At 42.6% G+C, this 23,020-nt stretch overlaps 1 protein-coding gene across 3 annotated transcripts in view; it reads right to left on the reverse strand.

Annotated features, from left to right (window-relative positions):
- Positions 1-22,431, reverse strand: part of CDK19 (cyclin dependent kinase 19) — a 116,864-nt gene extending 94,433 nt beyond the window's left edge. For 2 of the 3 annotated variants that reach the window (XM_052685806.1, XM_052685792.1), the window contains exons 1-2: positions 22,186-22,431; positions 6,459-6,534 (exon numbers count right to left, since the gene is read on the reverse strand). In XM_052685806.1, coding sequence (XP_052541766.1) covers positions 6,459-6,534; positions 22,186-22,313 — 204 coding nt within the window. In that variant the 5' untranslated portion in view covers positions 22,314-22,431. The remainder of the gene's footprint in view (positions 1-6,458; positions 6,535-22,185) is intronic. The other variant, XM_052685783.1, reaches the window with a different exon arrangement.
- Between the last annotated feature and the right edge of the window lie 589 nt (positions 22,432-23,020).

The raw sequence follows: 23,020 nt of genomic DNA on the forward strand, positions 1-23,020 counted from the left end.
TTGTAAGACAAGGAAAAGGTCAATACAGTCAAAGTAAAAGACGTGTATGGAATATGAAAATCCATGCAACTGTATTTGAAAAGAGTCAAAGGCACTACAAGTTTTCAAAGTGATTTATTTATATCAAAAAGTTATTGTTAGTCCCATATAGCTGATGCTTTCCACATTCTTAACAGAAAAAAAAAATGGGTCAAACAAGTTAGGTCAGTCTGAACTAGGGTCTCTAATTAAGTAGTTTCACATTTAGCTCATTTATCTAAGTGGTTTCCAATTCAAGAGATGGGAGCAGTTTGGAAGTTACGTACAGTGCCTGACAGTGGCAGGAGCAAAGCAGCTTTCCTGGCTCTATCAGCAAGGCACGACCTGGACTCTCAAGCAGCCCTAGACCATGGGATCAGTAGCACTGCTGAGAAACATGGCAAATATGCAAAGTGCAAAAAGACATAGAGAGCAAGTTTAGCTTGGCTCAGGCTCTGCACTTTGACACCACAGACTCCAAAAGCTGGAAGGAGGATAAGCAGCCCCAAATGAGCTGTTTATCACAGAACAGCTCTGACTGGAGGGGATCTTAAAGATCATCTATTTCCAACCCTCTGCCATAGGCAGGGCTGCCACCCCCCAGCTTAGCTGCCCAAGAACCCATCCAACCTGGCCTTCAGCACCTTCAGGGATGGGGCACCCACAGCTTCTCTGGGCAGCCTCTACCAGTACCTCACTCCGAGTAAAGAATTTCTTCTAAACATCTAACCTAAATCTCTGTCTTTCAGCCTAAAGCCATTCCCCCTTGTGCTGTCACTATCAGACTGGGCAAAATGTCAGCCCCCTCCTGCTTGTAAGCCCCCTACAGAAACTGGAAAGGTTGCAATGAGATCTCTGCAGAGCTTCCTCTTCTCTGAAGCTGAACAAGCTCAGCCCCCTCAACATTCTTCATAGAAGAGTTGCTCCAATCCTTTGACCATTTCCAGGGCCCTTCTCTGGTCCCAATTTAACAGCTCTGTGTCCTACCTGTACTGGCTGCCCCACGTCCAGATAGCAGATAGCAGAGGCCTTACACAGACAGAACAGAGGGAGAGGGACAATTACCTCCCTCACTCTGCTGACCAATCCTCTTGCGGTGCAGCCCAGGAAACTGCTGGCCTTCCAGGCTGTAAGTGCACACTGCTGTTTCACATCCAGTTTTTCATCCATCAGGACATTCCAAGTCCTGCTCTCAACGAGTTGTTTTCCCAGTCTGTACTCATATATGGGATTGCCTTGACCTGAGTGCAGCATCTTGCACTTGGCCTTGTTGAACCTCATTTAAGTTCTCAAGTGCTTACTTTTTGAGTCTGTCCAGGTCCCTCTGAATGGTGTCCCTTCTTCCTTATGTCAACAGCATCGCTCAGTTTGCTGTTGACAACAAACTTGCTGAGGGTATACTCAAGCCCACTATCCTAGTGAAGGTCACGGACAGCAGGGGGGCAATAGGAAAAATGTAAAAGCAAAGGGACGGAGCCCTTACTCATGAGATCTGACAAAGAGAAAAAGTTTAGAAAACTACCATTTAACCAAAAAGCCTTTTAAAGCCCTGCCCACCCACAGGAACTGAGGAGCCCAAAACATTTGTACCCTCTAGCACTTTGTAATATACATTGCATCAATAGGCAAAACGCCTGAAAATAATTTGTGCATGCTGAATTGTTTGAATGAGCTTTCAGTACCTCATTTAATATTAGTCAGAATTATTTTAGCCTGTCCCTATAAATGCCAGTAGGAACACAAAGGCCAGTGAGAGCTCCCACCAGCATCCCACAGTGTGCTGGCACCACGTCAAGGTCTCCCAGAAGGAGCAGCCTCTGGCAGCTTCACCAACAGCCAGCACACACAGGCACAGGATGCAGCAGCTGAAGTGATTATGCATCCCAGATCCCAAAATACACAGAGGGCAGAACTACAACCATTCAGACCACTCATAAACAAGGCTAGGTATAAAACGCTGCTGCTCTGTGGCTCTACTTTTCCCTATTAAACCATCTGTAATAGTCTCATTTTTCCCCCACGTTAAAAAAAAAAAAAGTGCTGATACAGAAAAGTCCAATGAAGCTTAGAGTTAAGATCACTATTTACAGAAAAGATGGCTAGAAATGACAATTTATACTTGGAAGAGATGAAATTCACAGTGTTGGCAGTAGAGAGAAAAGCCAGACAGACGCAGGAGCTGACAGGCAGCCTCCTAGCACTAATTCAAGTCAATGGTTCAAGGGAAAAGAAACCTTTACTAGTTGTCATCTGCCTACAAGCTATGCATTAGGAACAAAAGCAATTTTATAAAAAGATATTCTTCAGCTTTTGATTCTGATTTTCGGGGTTTAAAACAATTTCAGAGCAAGACCACACACACCGTGGTAAAAGTGACTTACAAACATTCACTGGCTTACAGGACATTTTACTGCTATCCTTACTACACTGTGCTGTCTCGAAAAAAAAAAAAAAAGAAAAAAAGACAACCCAACAAATAGAACACACTAAGAACACTGACTGTTGAGTGCTTTTGAGGAAAATCAAGTTTACTTCTGATTTCTCATTGAATTTTTTTGGAAACGCAATCAGCCAGGTAGCAGCTAGAAATACCAGATGAAATACATACCTCAGTGGCAAACAGATCAAAAAAAATTTACAGGGACAAGAGTTCAGACCTTTCAGAAAATTCCCAATTGCTTTGCTTAAGACACCTAATTTCAGTGACCACTCAGGAATAGTAGTTGTGTCCAGTAAATGGAGACTTCAGAACCCCTCTGGGAAACCCGTGCCAGTACTCAGTTAAAAAAAATAATAATAATAAAAATAATAATAATAATAATAATAAAAAAAGTTGTGGGAGGTTTATTGTGCTCAGATGGAGTTTCATGGATTTTAATTAGTGCCCGTTGCCTTCTGTCTTGTCCATTGGCACCACTAAGTCTGACTCCCGTATCTTTGAACTTTCCCTTCAGGGATTTATACATACGTAAGATTTCCCCCCTCAACCCTTCTCCAGAATCAACAGTACCAGCTCTCCCGGTCTTTCCTCATATAAAAGATGCTCCAGACCTTTAATCATCTTTATCATTCATGCCCTAGGTCTCTCTTGTACTGGAGAGCCTAGGATTGGAACCAGTTCTCCAAGTAAGGCCACACCAGTGCTGAATAGAGAGGAAAGATCACCTTCCCCAGCCTGCTGGCAATGCTCTGCCTAATGCAGCCTAGGATGCTGTTAACCATCTTTGCCCTGAGGATGCCTTGCTGGCTCATGGTCAGCCTGCTGTCCAACAAAGCCTTCTTTGCATAGTTACTTTCCAGGCAGCTGCTGCCCAGCATCTACTGGTGCCTGGAGTTATTTCACCTCTGTGTGGAACTGCATTTTTCTTTGTTGAACTCTACAGGATTCCTCTCAAATCATTTTTCCACAGCCTGTTGAGGCTCCTCTGAACAGCAGCACAACTCTCTGATGTATCCACAACTCCTCAATTTCGTTTAACCCATAAACTTCTTGGCTGTGATGCAGCTTTACGCTGTGCTCACACCTCTCAGAATCCAGAACTCCATCCTCTCTTCCAAAAAAGTCAATGTAATGGAATAAGCCAATAATACAGAAGCCTCCCAAATTGCTCACAACCAGAATTTTTCTATTGACTTTCAGATTAGCCCATGCCACCATTCAGCCTTTAGTTTCTGCAATTCCTCATGTGAAATTCAGCATAAATTTGAGTAAGTTAACCGCTGACTCATTCATATTTTTCAGCTTCACTTTTTTAAATGTTCATGCCTGAAGCCCAGCAACAACATATCTCTCAAGAGCACACAAATAGTTGGCGTTTCAATTATCTTCAGAACATACTCTGCTTACAGGGAAGAAATTAGAGCCTCTTTTGGATACAGTTATTATCACATAAGAATCTCCTCTAGCATTTCAACATTCCAGTACAACAGAACTGACTGCAATATGGATTCCTGCTTCAGGAGGGTCATAGAATGGTTTGGATTGGAAGGGATCTTTAAGATCACCTAGTTCCAACCCCCTGCTACAGGCAGGGACACCTCCCTCTAGACCAGGTTGCTCACAGCCCCATCCAGCCTGGCCTTGAATGCTTCCAGGGAGGCATCCACAACCTCACTGGGCAACCTGTTCCAGTGTCTCACCACCCTCACAGTAAAGAATTTCTTCCTAATATCTAGTCTAAATCTACCCTCTTGTAGTTTAAAACCATTTCTCCCTGTCCTGTCACTACCTGCCCTAACAAAAAGGTTGCTACCCAGCTTTCCTGTAGGCCCCCTTCAGGTACTGGAAGGCCACAATAAGGTCCCCTCAGAGCCTCTTCCGCAGGCTGAAGAGAAGATATCATCCTGCAGTTGAAAAAAAAAAAGTAATAATCACTCACCCCAGGAGCTAGTAGATTTATTCTGAGTATTTAGGCAATACTACATACAAACCAGTCTTGAATCACAGCACTCAAATGCCTTTCAATTCAGTAATATATTCCTCAATCACACTGTCAGTGTTTTCAGGTTACAGAACTACTAAATCATTCTGAACAAAACACAGTTGAGTATAGCAGTGTTTCTTCCATCTGCAGAGCTTACAAAGAACATTAGAGAAGAAAGAATGAGTGCCGAGTTTGGGATTTTTTTCTTGATATTGTGTGTGTGTCTGTCTGTCTGTTTTGGGTTGTTTTGTGTTTGGTTTTGTTTTTTTTTGGTTGGTTGGTTGAAGTTAAATGTCAAAAGAACTAAACCCATGACATTTTAAAACCACTTCTTTTCAGGCTAATATTCCTTTCTTAATCAGTAAACACTACACTTTTAAATACAAGATTAACAATTAATGCATTAGTTATAAATCTTCTTCTCTTTGTGAAAAACACCTTTGATCCTGCCTGTTTGCTAGAAAAATAACCACTTCTTTTCCAATTATTTCATCTTTACCATTTACATATTTCTAATATTTGACAACCCAGAAATTTCATTGAGGCAGGCAGCGATCTGCTACTTATCCCCAGTTATAGTGTTTTACTACGAACTTTAGAGTAAAATAACATCCAAGGAAGAATTAAAAGAGTAACTATTGAGAGGATCTAAACAATTTATGCAACTGCTATTTGCACAAAGCTTGAACAATTTAAAAACAAATAATTAAGGAATGAAATGATGATATATGGTTAGAGGACAAAGTAATCTGACACTATTTCCTCACAACGTTGTGTCTGGCAGGACCAGCTCTGTACCACAGTGCTATCATGACAAAAGTCTCCTCTGGACTATATTCCACACACTGATTCTTGTCTTTTGTCTGTTTTAAATCATGCTACTATGGAGACGAAGAAACTGAAAAATACTTCACTGCTGTCAAAACAGACTTAGGCAGAAATATTAGCAAAAAGGCCACTGAGTAGATTTTGTGTAAAGCAATCAACAGCAATGGAGCCAACTCTCAAATCCCTCAGTGACCTTGACCTTGCAGTGACAAGCACTTCAAAAGGACAGTATTTTTATCTGTTATGGCTCTTGACACACAATTACTGCGTGCACTGTGCTGAACGCAGTACTGCTCAGTTTGTGAATATCACAAATTTCTAATGCTTCACAATGTATTGAGCACCTGAATACTGTACATCTGCACAACAGCACCAGCTTATAAAAAGCTGTAGGCACAAATGGTGCCTTATATTTCCAAAAGCCCTCAGCATACTGACAGCATTCAAAGAAGGTAAATATTTAATCAAGCAAATGCTCTCATGTTGTAATGCAGGAAATTCTTGCACTGCAAAATTTTACTCATTATCCAGCATTTCAACAGTACTGCATATTTTCAGTCAGAACTCGCTCTTTAAATGTTTTTGATCCTCACAGAAAAACATCTAATTCTTACCAACTTTGAAGGAGTTTATATAAATATATGTACATATGAGCACTACTGTGCCCTCTTTTTTTCTGTTAAGATACATGTAATAAAAATACAAGTAAAGCTGTTTTTATTTTGCTATGAAACTTCTCCGTACTTAGCAAACCAAAAAAGGAACGAGGAAAACAAGCTGTTATCAGGTACCAAACCATTAGTCTGACATAAAATACACTGTTAGCAAGCTGACTTGTAATGACAGTTGTAATCTTTCGAAACCATTTTCTTACAAGTCATTTTAAAACCACCCAGTTTTGAAACAAACCTTGATTAAAAGGGTCACATTTATTTCCTTCTCAACACAAAAGCATGCAAGACAAAATACCAGAGAAGGCCATTACCATTAACCTAGCAAGAATGTCTCTTTCCACACACCAGAAAAGAATTTGTTATTTACAAAGCATTTTATGAAAAGCTCATGTTTGATTAACTTTCATACTTGCATACTTCAAGGAAAACATTTACATAATCTTACTGTAGAGAAAATTAAAATACTTGTTGAATAAGAATGTCATTAAAAATAGTTTTGTTTAAGTACACTTACTGCAATCTCTCTACAGGCCGACATGGATATCCCTGTACCTTCAATTTGCTTCAGTGCATACTCCTTTTCATCTTTTCTGTACAAAAAAAAAAAGAAAAAAAAAAAAGAAAAAAAAAAAGAATCTTTTTAGCTCTGACTTATGTCATATCAATAATACAAGTACAATGATTTATTTTTATTTGTTCTAGATCAAGAAGCTAAAAGCCTATTTTTTATGCATAAATTACACTAAGACATTCAAGGCTTAAAGGCTTCCCTTTAAATACCGATTTCAAACACTACAAACAAAATCTCCTTCATAAATAAATGTTGCTAACCTGTCTCCATCTCTCTCTAAATGATAACAATAACTGCAAATAGATCTACAGACTTTTCCTACAATTCTCAGACAGTGGCTATCACAAAGAAGCAGCACGCATCCCACGCCTGGAAAACTCCCCTGAAAGTATCTAGAAACTACAAGGATCTTACTTGAATTTATGAGCCACCGTCAATCAAGTTTTAAATTAAAACATAATAGCATGCCAAAAGCAAAATGTGAATTTCACCAGGCAAGTCTGCATTTGCCAGACCCAAAAGTACAGGACTCCTGCTGAGCGCCTGCTACCACAGACCCCTACACACTGTATGAAACACTGCGCTCTGAAGAGCAAAGTTGAAGAACATGAAACAACTGCAGTTTGTAGCAGGTTGCAGGAAAGCAAATAGGACAGGCAAATGAGTAGTATGTAGGTCAGTCTGAAAGTAATGCCTCCCATTTATTTCCATGGAAACTACAACAGGTACAGAGAGCACAATAATACCATATAATAGAGCAAATTCTCAGCTACAAAACACGATTTTTCCACACAGTTGCCACCTTTAGTTATGCATTTCTGACAATGATGAACGAGAGCCTGTATGCTGAGCCAGCAGCAGCCGACACCAGCAGAGGTGATCCACTGTCACTGTTACCACTGCTGAAATGCAGCACCTACCATCTCACATCCACTGTTTGCTCTCCATCAATGTTCAGCAAGTATTAATGAATGACAGTGAAAGCAATTTTTTTCCACATGGAGGAATTCAATAACACACCTCTTCTTCATACATACTTCAGACTGTCCCTCTGCTGCCATCAGTCACATGGCAACAGCACATGCTGGAATACTGGCAAGAAGGTTCAACCTCTACTGCCATACCACCAACATCCACCTCTGACATCACAGGCCAACATAATGAAATAGGAGGTACTGCTTTCAGAGCAGCTCTCGTGATACAACATTATCTCCTTAATGCTTATAGAAAGGTTTGGTAGGATTCAGCTGCAATAAGTGGGTGTTTAGAAAGCACCATTACCCATGGTACTTATGCACTTACATTGGCTCACCAATTACAACTTCTGGACAACTCAGTAACTCGCAATCTCCTAAATTCCCTACAGCAACTTTTCCTTCTTTCCAGTCCCACACCATTTCATTTTACTACCCAGAAAAACTAAATTGCTCTCAGCCTAGGGGGTAAAAATTGTTGTTGCTCGTTCCAGAAGCACTTCAACCTATGTTATTTTAAGAACAAACAACTTTTCAACAAAATAAAATAAAATAAAATAAAAACCCGATGATGGGAGTTACTCCTCAAAACTTCCTGACTGTACTCCAGGTTACTGAGCACAAGGCTCCTCAAGGCCTACCAGCAACAATTCAGAACCTCTCGTTACAAAAATCCATAGTGGTGTCAGGCTGTAACCTCATCCTTCACCTCACGCTTTCTTCCCTGGCCAAAAAAGATAACATTTTAGCTTGTACAGTGCAAAGGAGAACGCTGTCCTGTCCCCACAACGTTTTACTCAATTGGTTTTATTTCCATTTTTCAGTATTCAATGCAGGAAATGAAATTACGATTATTTTATCTTCAGGTAACGCTTTTGGTTTTTCTTTTCCATAGGTTTTAAAAAAAAAATTAAAGGTGCAGTTCAGATGATTTAGAATAATTAAAACATTTCAAGGGCATCACAGAATCACAGAATCGTAGGGGTTGGAAGGGACCTCCAGAGATCATCGAGTCCAACCCCCCTGCCAAAGCAGGTTCCCTACAGTGGGTCGCAACTGTCACATCTGTAAAATCACATTGTCTTATCTACTGCAATTGCACTTCAGAGTAGTCTCATCAGATGAGAAACTTTTACATACAAGGCAATGGAAGACTAGAAACAACTTTGCCCAAGATCATATGGAGAAAAAAACAAGGACCTTAAAATTTCACATGATTCAAACTATTGTTTTATCCATATTGTTCAAGTTCTTAAACTTTTAGCGATGGACTCTCTCGAATTCACATTTAATTTAACATACATACCAAATTCATTATTAATTATCCACAGAAGAACTGCCTATAAATCACAGTGAAACTGCAGTTATGACTATTACATCAGTTAATACAGATATTAACATTATACTATATTTAAGAAAATTGTTATTTGTATAAATGCATGGCACTGCAAACTAGAAAAAAAAAAAAATCATACAGCATCTTGAAACACACAATAAAAACAGTCCAGTATCCAGCCAGGAAAAAAAAATAAATTAACAGAAAATAACAATTTCCTTCTCTAAGCAACATTCACAGAATAATTCTGAGTTTGTAGGACAAAGCCTGGGAAAACTACACAGCTCAGTGTCCTTAGAGCAAAGTACCGGGGTAACACCACATCCTACAGCTTGTTACACTCTAACCATATTGTTTAATTGTTGCCACATAGCATGGAGTTCAGCAGTCAGCCAGAGATCAACCCAGTTACAAACCTCTTTCCCTCCACTAAGCAAAGACAGGACACCAAAGTGAACCTAGACATTAACTGAAAAATCTTCCATGGTACGTAGATCACTAAGTATTGCAGGAACAAAGCCCCAATATGGATCACATCTGGCACTGGCTAACAGGCACAAGCTGCTCACAGCTACAGAGCACATGGCCGCAGCCTCTTAAGAAAGTATTAGCAGCAGTAAAAGTGAGAAGGTCTAGAATTAACTGGAAAAAGTGTTCTAATCCTTCCAGAAAGGAAGAGTTCTTACACTTCAGTCTTTCCTATGCAGTAGAAGTACCCTTTAGTCTAAAAGAATTGAGACAAAAAAAAACCAGCATGCACTGTCACTATGGTACACATTCTTCAGCAAGCAGGGAAGTCATTTTCTGTTATTCTTTTCCTCTCTCTCCATACCAAGCCTCATGCAGCCAGCAGCTCAGCCAGCTCCTTTTAGCCACACTGCAACCAGCCACAAATGAAAGATATTGGGAATCTATATGTTGATCTTCATTTACTTCTACAGAACAGTATCCACATCGAATTTCAATAAATATATGTTATTCAATGAAAGTAATGGATAAGACCACCAAATTTCTGCCTCATTTCCCAGTGGTGGGAAGTTCAGCATCTCAGTAATGCCTGTGGGCTCGCTGTGTAGCTGGCCTGCCTGCTGATCCATCCCTAGGAGCCTGGTAGGAGGCTTCACTGTGCTGCAAGCAGAGCAGCACACACGTATAGGGCACAGGAAAGAATGCAGCAGACACCCACATCCCCTCATGTGCTTGAACTCATGGGGCAGGGTGAAAAGCCAGCCTCCTTAGCAGGTGGTGACTCGACAAGGCCAGTGTCATTTCAGAGTCCACACATCCAGCTTGCAGCCTCAGCTCCCACATGCATTCCTCTCCTGGTGTTATCCACACTGCCTGGGAAGATGGTATGGTTCATCACCTATAGGATATACACTCTGACACCACATGGTATCATTCTGAGTGTGGTGATGAACAAATTTCTACCTTGAATAGAAGCTGCAGGAAGCTTCGTACTTCAGAACGTTCCAGCAAGTTTACCAATCTTTCATGAAGTGCTGTAATGCCAGAAATCACACAGAAACAAAAAACAAAAAAAAAAAACCACAAGACACAGTGCATGCATTTTTCCATGGCCCTAAAAAGAAAATACACCAGCAACTATAGACACATGCTCAAAGCTGACAGACAAAATAGGACAAAGTGTTTTAGAAAAATTTATTTAACACTAGGCATGAGTGATATGTAAAATGATATACAGACTTAACTGAAGTCAAGACCAAAACCAGTTGCAATTACATTCTTCTGCCCTCTAGAATTAAAGGAACTATTTCTACCTCTAGAACAGAGATGGTGCCTTATCAGGTTATATTCATGAGAACTTCTGAAACAAAACTCCACATTTCTAGCATGATGCTTTAGAACCATACTGATCAAACGGAGCCTCTTGGTTTTTACTAGCAGACCTGAACAAACCTTTTGTGTGCAACAGCTGCAACAGCAGATCAGAAGTCTTAAATTTGAGATGCGAGAAACAAAGTTTGCATCTCTTCTGCGGCCACATACCTAAATAAAACTGGGAGCAGCAGAGGGAGGAGGAAACAAACCTGCACCACACAATAGTTTTTACTATGCAATAAAAAAACAATTAGAAAACTATCTCCAACCTTGATTCAAGTATACATAAGGAAAACACTCTTAAGAACCGAACATGTGCCACACACTGCACTGCATTTCTGGATCTTCCATCTCACCACGCCTTCATAATATCAATTTTCAACAAGGGGCCTGAATGCTACACAGTTTATCAGCACCACAGTTAATCAGCCTGTTGATGACCACAGAAGTCTACCAGGTCTCCCTCCAGACACCCCAGATGATGTCAGCAACCTTTGCACACGCATGCAGTCACACCAGAAGGCAGCACTTCTCCTTACTCCGCTACTTCCAAGGCCTGGAGCTCAAACGTGAAGCCTTTCTGTCATCTGTGAACATACCAGAAGAGGCAGGGAAGGCAACATAATTTTAGAGATCACCCTTCTCAAAACCTAATGATACCAAGCTCCTTAATGTTAGGCATATCTTCCTCCATTTTACAGTTTTTTGTTTGTTTTTTAATATACTTGTCAGCATCAGGTATTTGCATAAATGCATGCACAAAGGAAGGCTAGCTCAGTACTCTTAATTCGTGAATTTATTTAAGCAATGATTTTTGCCTTGCTTTTTTCTAAGAAATTAAAAAGCCATCCACCACAAGATATAGAAGAACTTTATAATTTCGTTCGTTGAAATCAGTATTCTAAAATCAAGTCCAATATAAACGCTGTAAAAGTTGTATAAGATGTTTGAACACAGAGCAACTGCTCACAACAACTAGCCTCTAAAAAAAGGTCTGCCTTTCATTACATACATTGCAAGAAACACACAGAAGAACAATTACACTGAGCTTAGCCTGCTGGAAAATCTGACACATCCCAGCCACGTAAAAGGGCTCGTGTTAAAAGTACCACTGGCATCAGGCTATGAATAGACTCTGGGTGTTATCACAGTATCTTATTAGAAGATGACCTATACCCTACTTTTATTCCATTTTCTGTAGAATATCTTCAGGTATACCTTTAAAAAACACTTAACATGGCTGCTCTTCTGCTTCTTATTCCTTTGGAATCCAGCCTATAAACTCAGAGGAGACATGCACATTAAAGAGGAGAGAACTTCTTAAAGCACTTCCAGGATGATGACCTTTAAACATCACTTTCTCATACCATGTCCTTCCACAGAATCTCAAAAAAGATGCTAAATATGTATGAAAAAATACACAATTGTCACACCACCTACGGCAGATGCTCTTTGTGCACGTGATGAGGCGACAGCTGATTGATAAAAGACAAAACAGCCATCTGAGCACTAACCACACCTCAAGTCATAGAAAAAATACTCATTTTCCCCACTATAACAGGATCAAACAGAGTGGGGAACAGAGATTTGTTAACAGCAACATGACACAACTAAAACTATCCAGAATCATTGGTTCTGACCTAACCAAATTCTTTTCCTCTTTCCTGTAGTTCCTAAGTCATAAAATTAAAAGCACAGAAACTGACTAACTGCAAACAGAGACTATTTTGCAGTCACAGTCATTGACAGATGTTTAAAATCTCTGTAACAACAGAAAACTGGAAATCACACCAGCTATGGCTTAGCATTTATGTTTTAATAACAAAACATCTTAGGAGGAAAGAAAGCAAACTTCAGTCACTGCCCCACCACTCCACAGCCATTGCAGAAGACGCACAGGACCTCAACCAGCCACAGGGCTGGTGTAACTGCTAAAATTAGGCTGCCTCCAAAATACCTAGAGTGAGTGAGAGCTGTGAATTTCAAACGAGTAGGTTCATGTTATAGCAGATTGGCATAAGCAGACCTGACAGCCTGTTTATATATTTAAAAGCTGGAGTGTTCACATTAAACTTTGAAAGCTGTAAAATTATTCTGCCGCTCTAGGTAATTTCTGCCAGTGTTTGCTGTATTAAAGCACGGGATGGAGCTGTACCTTATCTTATTTCTTTCTAGACAGGCTTGATTACAGATAATGAACAGCTTTAGGAAATACCTCCCTTCTGGAAAGGCTACTGCATCTGAGAAGCAGCAAGGAGAAAAAAAGCTTCAGAAGGAAAGAAGAAACAAGCTTTTACTTATCAGTGAATTATGTGCCAAGGCCACAGATCCAGGGTCCTTTAAACTTTGCCAAAAATGAGTCTGCCTTTTGTTTCATAAAATCACTTACAAGAAGAATGTTTGTGACTAACCACAACCTTCGATTATATTAGCCATCTGTTTTTCAGTAATTTTAAAAGTCCTAAAACAATAGTGTAAAAACATACAGTAAATCCACAGCTCAGCACACAAGGTCTCTTTCTTCAGTGCAAATCTAGCTAAATACTACAACTTCTATAGGCAGGAAAACACTGTTAAAATACCAAATATTGAGAAGCCTGTAGCTCTTTTGTAAGAAGTCCAGTTTGATACACTGCAGAACTTCTTTTCTTCAGACTTTCCAAGTGAACAAAGAACACGTGACATCTTCAACTGTCTTTACCAAAACTATATGAAAGCTCACTAACACAACACGGATCTAACTCTAAATAACAATGGTAACATTTGTGACCTAGTTAATAACGTAAAATATGTCCAAAAGCTACGGTCCAAATCATTAGAAAGAAGATCCAATATTAATAAAGCATCTCTATTTTTTTTTCCCCTTATTTCAATGTCAGAGGATCAAGATTTCACACCCCTACAGATGTATGCCAGCTGCTAAGAGCGCCTCACTGCTTCCCAACAATTAAGACAATCTTTGGCCAGTAATCCCTGTCTGTTCCCAGGGAACTCAAATCAGTCTTGATTTCCTTGGAACTTGAAGTCCATGCATCATACAGTGAGAACAGGCTTTTCTTGCTCTTTTAGTAGCTTACTAGCATAGCCCAGACAAAACTTTACACCAACCTTTTCTCCTCACCTCTGAACTCATGCTAGAGGTAGAATAAATGGCATTTCACTTGTAATGGTCTTTCGACTGACATGAACTGAAGGTCAAATTAAATTTGGTAATTTGTCTACCTCTGTTTCTCATTTGAAGCATGACAGAACTGGGCAACGAAACAACTGGTTATCCTCTGCAATGACTGGTTTTAATAAAAGGAACAAACACAAAGCTGACTTTGAAGTCGACAGTGTCCTTGGGAACATGGTAACAGCTCATACAGGAATTCTGTTTCAGGAACAGAAGCATTCAAAGAGACTGAAACCCACTGCTACACTAATTGCACTGAACAAAGCCACAAATACAGCACTTCTCACCGAGCAAGGCACTAAAATCTAATCATCAACCCATAGGAATTCATTGAAATTTTAACGCTGCTCGGTGATCACCTTCTCTAAACACCTTCATTTTTGAATTCATGAACCATACGGGTAAGAAGCCCATCTCCTAAGAGGATCTACTTGGGAGTGAAACAGCTCATCTCTCGCTGTTGGCATTTCATTCAAGAGCAGCTTTCGTGCCACCAGATCTCTTCAGGCACGAGCCTCCATGACCTTGCAAAGCTATGGGAGAGTTGATCAAGGGCACTTGCAGTCAGAGCAGTCAGTCCTATGTTACCTGCCTGAGTGCAGCAGGCACTCCAGTTAGGGCAGGGAAAGGAAGGAGGGACAGAACAGGCAGGAAACCTTTTCTGGCAATGTAGAGAGGACTTACTTTTTCTGCAATTAATACATGAGGAAACCAGATTTATTGCCTCAAAGTAGTGGCAGTGTCCTACTTCACCTCTGGACACTGTTTCCTTCCCAGAAGATCTAGCTTCTGCCCCCCAGTCAATTGCCTATTATGTTCACTTTCCTTTGACCGTAAGAAGAAATCAATTGCCATCTTCTACTTGTGGGGAATGGTAATCAACAAAATAATCTTACTGCATACAAGGTCCAGTTTCTGAAAACCTATATTTAAAAGCATATGAAGGCTATCCACAATTCATATTTACACTCTTACCCAGGAGTTCGCAAACCAGCATGTGCAGGCAGCTGTAGCTGAGGCTCTGCCTATTGGAATGCTTGACTTCTTGTGTGGTTTCATCTACACAATGAATGACCCTAAAGCTGTCCAAAATCATAAACCTTGTGGAAAACAGATGACAACTGAGACTGAAATGAGAAGTTATGCAGTAGCCTTAATCAAAAATTTATTAAAAAACTGCTAATCCCAAAAAATACAGAAGCAAGCAACGTTCCTCATAATGTCAACTGTTCCAGTAATCCCTGTTCCTTCAGTCTTTCTCACAGTAAGGAAAGACACATGGTTTTTTTTCTTCAGTTGTAAAGAAAACACCCACTAATTTTGAAAAGGTCACTTAGCTTTTACAATATTCCTTTGAGCCAGTCTTATCAGATACACTAATATTTCATGCAGTATCTCAAAGCGTACAGCTTAAGCAAAGACATGCTCCCACACCAAAGACTAAAAAAACACGAATGAGAAATTCAGATACAGAAGTATCCACTGATTTACAGACTATCACAGGATTTTGTTAATAACAACCAATTTGGATCTAAAATGTTTCTGTATTACTCCTTCTCAAATCTATTGAGATCGCTGAACTCACAAGAGTCATTATTTTGACTTTCATCACAGCGTTTTCACCTGTCAGTCATCTAACTGACAGTCAAATGATCCATATAAACAAAGTCCCCAGAGCAGGGAGGTGTTTTCTAAAGCCAAATTATTTAGATACATTCACTCATAAGTCAAGTCAAAACAGTAAAGGTTTTGCCTTTGCTACACAAAAATTGTTCTTATTTCCTAAAAGCCACACACTGAGCCAGACAATTTGATCCAAATGCAGTTGCCCTAGACAAGTTTCAGCATTCCTTCAGGCAAACATGCTGGTACTGAAATGGATTAATCTTTTTAAGTTCCAATACTTTAAGTTCTAATATTTTGCAAAAGAAGCTGGAAAAATGCAGCCTGTGTCAGTTCAGAAAAGTGCAGTCAGTTCAGAAGATGCCATGCAGCCTGTGTCATCTTCGGAAGTCACACATAAGTGTATATAACATAGGAAAGGATCTTCAGAAGTGATTTTCAAAATCTTTTCCTATATTAGGAAGATCCTTTCCCATTTATATACACGGTCTGCAATGACTTCTCAACTATACTTCAAGCAGCAGTAAGTGTATGTAATTACAGTCCTACTCTGCAGCGCAGAATTCAACAGTTAAAAAAAAAAGAGGACAAAAACTTGGGTCAGATGGCATCTGTAAAAGTTATGTTTGATTAAGGCCACAGAAAAAAACATCATTTCAGGATATACTTTCAGAAGATATTAGAAAATTTAATGAAGATGCTAACCATGTCTCTAAGAGAAATTTGCTTACACTAGTCCACAGAAACAATGGTCATGCAGGCAACCAAGCCTGCAGCATTCTAAATCACGGTGATTTCTCAGTTTTTCTTTTTTAAACCATGCATAATGTGATAAGCTTGAAAGTAAAGTCACAAAGAAACACTCCTACTACAACACAAGGGATTACAGTGGATGACCCAGAAATACACCAACATGTTGAATTTCTGCCTAGTAGTTCACAAGAAATATTCAGCTTCTAACCTAGCTCCTCTTCTACTTCACAATGTACCTTCTTACCAAGTAAGATGAAGAAAGGGACCCATTTCTCTTTTTACTCTAGTTTCCTTTTCCTGCAGAATTATTAAGCAACTTTTAACTCCTCAGTCTGTGACAGGATGCTTCTTATCTTCTCTGTCTCTTTTTACTTTAAAACAAAAAAAGAAAAACCACTAAATATTGAGAGGTTTTCCTTCATAGGTTATTACAGAGGTTTTCCTTCATAGGCGTGAAGTTTTTTTTCTGCATGAGTATTACTCTGTAAACTTGGCAATAGCCTTCGTGTGTTTCTCTCTCAAACACAACCTCTCCTGCTTATCATCACCCACACTCATCTCATTTTTCCCTCAATCTCCTGCCACCGCCCCAAAGTCTCTTGTCCTCCCCCCAGCACAAAATGAAACACCAGCAGATTGCTGCCTGCATTCTGACAGGCCCAGGCCACACGGCTCATCCCTGCGCTCAGAGAGCAACGCGAGAAAGGACAAAATCACTACAGGAGAGATCACATGCAAGAGCCTGTGGGAAGCACTGAGAATTACTCATCACCATTCACACAGTCCATTTTTGGCAGGAAGCAAAGCCATGGTGTAGCTGTGCTATCAGCTCTCAGCACAATCATGAAATACTAATGAGCTCTTCCCAGCTCAGGGTTTTCCATGAGAAGGCACTGCAGACAACTAGTCAGACAGGTTTCTCTTAATTCTCCTGCTTCTTCTCACACATGTTAACACCACTCACTGCTAGGAAAAATTCTCAGGATTTGCACATAACCCCATATTTAGGTTTATCTGGCTACAAAGAGATCACATAGCAAGGTATCAACAACACCTTCAGCCATTCTATCTTCCCCAAGCTAGCAAGCTTTTCAAGGGGGAAAAAACAATGAAAGCGAGGAGCAAAAAACATCTTCTCTAGTACCATTAAAGGTAGAGATGTTGCAGCAGGGAAAGGTAATTGCTCAAGATCATATCCATTGCTCTCTGATTTGGGTCAACATCCCTGTGATGCAGCTCATCACAGGGCTGCAGTAGCAAACAGCAACTACAACTGACAATTCAGAACACCTCAGTTCCAGAGAATGTCAAATAGTGTATGTGAAGTTTGAATAACTTATCACAGACTCTCAAATATCTTACAAGCACATACTTGCACTGGTACACAACGCTGTAGGTACACATTCAAGAACGTACATTCCTTACCACATCAAGGAGCTGTCTCTCAACAGCAAGGGCAGCTGCAGCATCCAAGCACTCATTGCCCTGTGACTGCAACCCCAGCACTGCTTGTCTGTAGCATTTAGTCAACTCCAGCGTGAGTTTCACTTCCTGACACATTTGTGCTTGATTAGTTCGGTATTTAAGTTTTGAAGAACAACAATTTGGGAGAAGCGCATTGTTACACTAATACTGATTTAGTAGATTACACAGACTGCCTCTGCCTGTTCTAAGCTGCAGGTTTTCCACCACCAAAGCGATGTCGGTCATATGTGTGACCAGATGCAATCTCTGAGCAACACAGCAATGTCTGCAGAAATCCCAGTTGCCTGAGCCACACCACAGGAACGCCTGCTTGGTTCAGCGCGGCTGCTCTCCACAGCATTCCTCTCTTTATCAAGATTTTTCACATCTGCTTTGAACAAACACGATTCATAATATTAAAAAATAATAACGTAAAACTAAAGGTTACTTGGCAGGAAACAAAGCCAGCATTCTTGGGTTAGATTCATACTTACTCTGACTGCGGACTTCCCCTTCCTTTCTCTTCCCTAACTTTCACTCAACCCCTGAATGATGTGAGCACTTCATACCAGCATTAAGACATCCACACTTCTGCACACTGACACCGCATGGAGTAGCACAGACTCCTCTTTAGCTCCAAGCTCTCAGTACTCATTAATAGGAGAGGAGGGGTCAACAGGGGCAGCGCTCATTCCTCAGCAGCCCCCAGCCCTTCTGCACACACCATATTGGAAGCTCTGTATTCCTGTTTTTCCCTGCACCCACCCACTTTTTAAAAGGTGTATTGAAACGTGAGGATTAAAAATACTACATATTTAGGTTTTTGTTTTGTTTTTAAGAGTTCTTGGCAATTTTGTTTTAATAACCTCTGTTGTCCACAGCCATACAGTGAGCCAAAGAACGGTAACTGAGACAGGGGAGGTTTAGGTTAGATATTAGGAGGAAGTTTTACACACAGAGGGTGATGACACTGGAACAGGTTGCCCAAGGAGGCTGTGGATGCCCCATCCCTGCATGCATTCAAGGCCACGCTGGATGTGGCTCTGGGCAGCCTGGTCTGGTGGTAGGCGACCCTGCACATAGCACAGGGTTAAAACTTGATGGTCATTGTGGTCCTTTTCAACCCAGGCCATTCTATGATTCTATATAACACGGCCACAGTGTGACAGAGAGCAGCCAGCTCAGCTGTTTGCTTAAAAGCAAGCACAAGTGGCAAGAACTAGAGATCTTTTGCTTCCTCAGACCTGCCTCAGCTTTTACAAGTGCTACATTGGCTATTGCAGAACCAAGAACAGCCTGTTTCCAGTTGACTCCTGAATCCCATTACTCCTGGTGCATTCCTGCCTAACTAACAGCAGTACCTTCCCAGCTTGCTGACATGTCCAGACACACTCCTGCAGGTGAGCAGACGTACAGATGACAGAACGGAAATACCCTGCAGTGGCGTGAACTGACAGATCGATCTTCTCAAAGAGTACGGGGAAATAATTCAGACATACGCAACACCACCACCACCAAAAAAACAACAGAAATTCCAACCCACGTTTTTTCCTACAAATTGCCTCCCCTGCAATAAGGAAGTACAGGAAGCCTAACTAAAAACACCATCGTGGCTGAAACTGAGCAATGAAAAAGCAAGGAATGTACCGAGAAAAGTAATGCAAAACGAATCATACTGTACCAACCATGACTGGGTAAGTGTAGTCTTTGTTTTACTGGACAAATGCGAGTTGGTGTCCAAAGAAACATTAGCAAAGTCAGCATACTATTGTTGAGGCGATATGCACACAAAAATAACAGGTTTTCCAGCTACATGAAAAACTAAGTACCTAATATTGACAGCTGGACTGCAATCACAAAGTTTATTTCCATATTCTTACTTCCATCCCCTCCAAGCCACCGGTCCAGCTTTAGTGCACACTAAAATAAGCTATTAGACAGCTTACACAAAGACCTGTTTTCTACCCCTTCTGGGCTACACAGATACTGAGATTTTACAATCCAGATGTCTTACTTATCTAAGCATATAATGAAGAATTCTAGATCTCATCAGGCCACACAAACACTACTGGAAAAGATACTCAGGTGTTCAATATGCTTATATGACATGCAAATGTCAGACCAACATTGTTCAGACCTGACTGCCTACTAAAAAAAACGCTTTAATACTTCACTTTCACAGAAATCAAACAGCTCACTAGAAACGCGCCCAAGTGATATTCCACTCCAGGTTGAAAAGGCCAAACTCAGTTGTTATTTCACCTAAAAACTTCTTCTATGCCCAAGCCATTCACTGAGACCCAAGCAACCACTTTTACAAGCATTTGGTCCAACAGCTTGCCAAGCTTCGTATAAACACATTTTACTATTTCATAAAGTTTCTGTGCCAAGTTTTTGAAACATGAAGTGACAGGCTCTCTGTGGAATTGCTGCAGAGGCTCTCAGTGCCCCCAGCCTCCTGAGGCTGCAAACTGACTATGAGATGCCAAGTAGCCAGAATCTAATACAAGAATGCTCTGCAAATTTGAAATACTGAAGCAGACCATGATCAGCCAAAGAAGAATTCCTTTACATGAGCCTCAAAATCCCCCAGTGATCAGCAGGCAATAAATATGCATCACTGCTGAGCTTCTGTTTTTCTGTTGGAAAAGTTTCTGTCATTAAGAAACCCACAAATTTAAAGATTAATGGTTAATATGCTCCACTGCATAAAGATATTTTAGCTATCTGCTTTTTCTCTTCCCATAAAGAAATCACCTCATCTTAATGATTCTTCTAACTTGTTCACATCTTATTTTCACCAAAGGTCCAGCAGTTACATAAACCAATTAAGAGTGAAGTTTCTTATCCCATAACCCAGTTTCCATGCTTCACGAAGCAAAACTTAACTTCTTACAGTGAAGTTACATTTGTGTCCCATTACTCTGCATTTCAATCTAATTGACCACTTACTGAAACTTCTCACTTCCTCTCCCAAGCTGGCCTGCTCACAGCTCTAGTATATCAAAGCTGGATATAACCTATTTTTTGCCATGCTTACTTCTGATTTACTGCCTATTTGCATTTCACAGAATCACAGAATGGCCAGGGTTGGAAGAGACCTCTAGGATGATGAATCTCCAACCCCTCTGCCACATGTAGGGCCACCAACCTCCCCATTTAATACTAGACCAGGCTGCCCTGGGCCCCATCCAATCTGCTCTTGAACATCTCCAGGGACAGGGCATCCACATTCTAATGCTACTACTTAAAGATTTTGAAGACATGTCCTTTATGGTGTTTTGCAGCATCACTGTAATTCTGAAGGAAACAAGGCAGATAAGCTAGGGACAGTCTTTTTTTGGTCATAAAAACAGTAAACTCGAGATTCTACCTCTTTTATATCATTCCTTCATGCAGTAATACCCAGGAAGGCAGTAAAGTTTCTTTTTAGAGTTAGTTACGCTCTATTTTTCAGGCTGCAGAGCCAGTTAGGCAGAGAAGAGCTCACCTCTCAGTGCCAGGTCCCTCACCTGAGCCAAACTGCTGACTCTGTTACCGATCCCTTTGATATTACAACCGCTTAGCTCACAGTTTAAATTGTTGAGAAACACATGAATGCAATTTACTCCTATAAAAAGAAGCCTAGGTTTCTTTATTAATCTAAAGCAGCATGCCATCAATCACTTCCAGAGCTGCATGAAACAACCAAAAAGCCATTTTTCCATACTCAGTCATTTCAAAGTTCCAGCTGCCTGGAATTGAAGGCTCTTCAGCGTTCGGCTAGAAGGGTGCCACTTCAGGTTTACGAGTCTTTAGAACGTGCTTAGAACACTTCTATAAGTACAGTCCACGTTTGTGCACCATTCACAAGACACAATAAATGAAAAAGCGCTTAACGGCCCTTCCAAAAGGACGGGGCCAGGGTCCGAGTTCAGCCCTGCACCAGTGCCTTCTGGAGGCCTGTGACGCTTTTGGCAACCCCAAATGGCAGCGTGAGCTCTCCAACCCACAGCGTGAAGCTGTATCCTTACGACACCTTTCAGCCGTCTCTCCCTCAGAGGCAAGAAGGAAGATCTAGAGACACGAGCGGGCTCAGCGACCCGCCTAGACCAAGCCCGCGCAGACAGCAGGGCAAAGAGACGCGGCGGCTCTCCTGCGGGTTACGGGGACAGGTGGCGATCCGCAAAGGGGAGCACCCAGCCCCCATCCCGCAGCCGCGGCTATAGCGGCCGGAGGAGCTGCCCGGCATCCTCGGGGCCGCCCGGCTCAACGGAGCGGCGCTCCGACGGGTCGCGGCCGCCTCAGGCTTCCTGCCCGCGGGGCAGAACCCCCGACGCGAGCGCGACCCCGCGAGGCGGTGACGGACACGCGTGGGCAGCCCGCGCACCTGCCCGCCCGCGCCGGGAAACTTTCCGGGCTGAGGGTGGGGGGAGGGCGGGCGCGGACGGCGTTGCGGGGGGGCCAGCGGCGGCGGTTGGCGACGCGCGGCCCCGGCGGCGGTTGGCGGCGCGCGGCCCTTACCCGTCCTTGCGGCGGGCCTTGTAGACGTGCCCGTAGGTGCCTCTACCCACTTTGCAGCCCTCGTACTCGAACAGATCCTCCACCCGCTCGCGCTCGGCCGCCAGCTTCGACTTGAACTCGTAGTCCATGTCTCGCCCATGGGCGGGGAGGGACGGGAGGGGGACGCGGCGCCGGATCAGCACCCCCGGCCGGCGGAGCCCCCTCCCGGCGCCGCCATTTCCGGGGCTCGCTGGGGGCGGGCGGGATGGGGGGGGGGGGGCGGTTTGTTTTTGTTTTGGTTCGGGGCTTTTCGGCGGGGGGAGGGGGTGCGCTCCGCCGCCACCCGCTTCAACTGGGTTCCTCGCGGCGCGGCGCGGGGCACGCCGGGAGTGGTAGTGCGGCGGCAGGCGCGGGCCCCGGCGGTGTGGGCGGGACGAGGCCGCGGCTGAACTACGACTCCCGGCATGCCCCGCGCCGCCGCGGCTAGGCGGCGTCGGCGCACTGAGCGCCCCGGAGACGGCGAGCGCTTCGGCGGCCGCCAGGAACTTGCCGACTCTTAACGTCGCGGGAGCGGAGAGACCGTCACTCGGCTCGGCGCCTCCTGCGAGGAGACGGCGCGAGCCCCGCTACCGCGGCCATCGCGCACAGGGCCGCGAGGAGCGGGGTGCCGCGATGCGGTGCGGCAAGTTGTTTATCTCGGCAGCTGCCACTCAACGCTTGGCTCCACCCTTCGCTCGATGTCGCCCCCTGATTGGCCAGCGTGGCCCCGCCCCCGCGGCCCCGCAGCGGCTCCCGCCGCCGAGCCGAGCCCAGCCCGGGCCGCGGGCGTTGTGCTGCGGGGCGGGGCGCGGCGTCT

This window comes from Tympanuchus pallidicinctus, unplaced genomic scaffold, assembly GCF_026119805.1.
Source record: "Tympanuchus pallidicinctus isolate F22 unplaced genomic scaffold, pur_lepc_1.0 scaffold1, whole genome shotgun sequence".
NCBI classification, from domain to species: domain Eukaryota; kingdom Metazoa; phylum Chordata; class Aves; order Galliformes; family Phasianidae; genus Tympanuchus; species Tympanuchus pallidicinctus.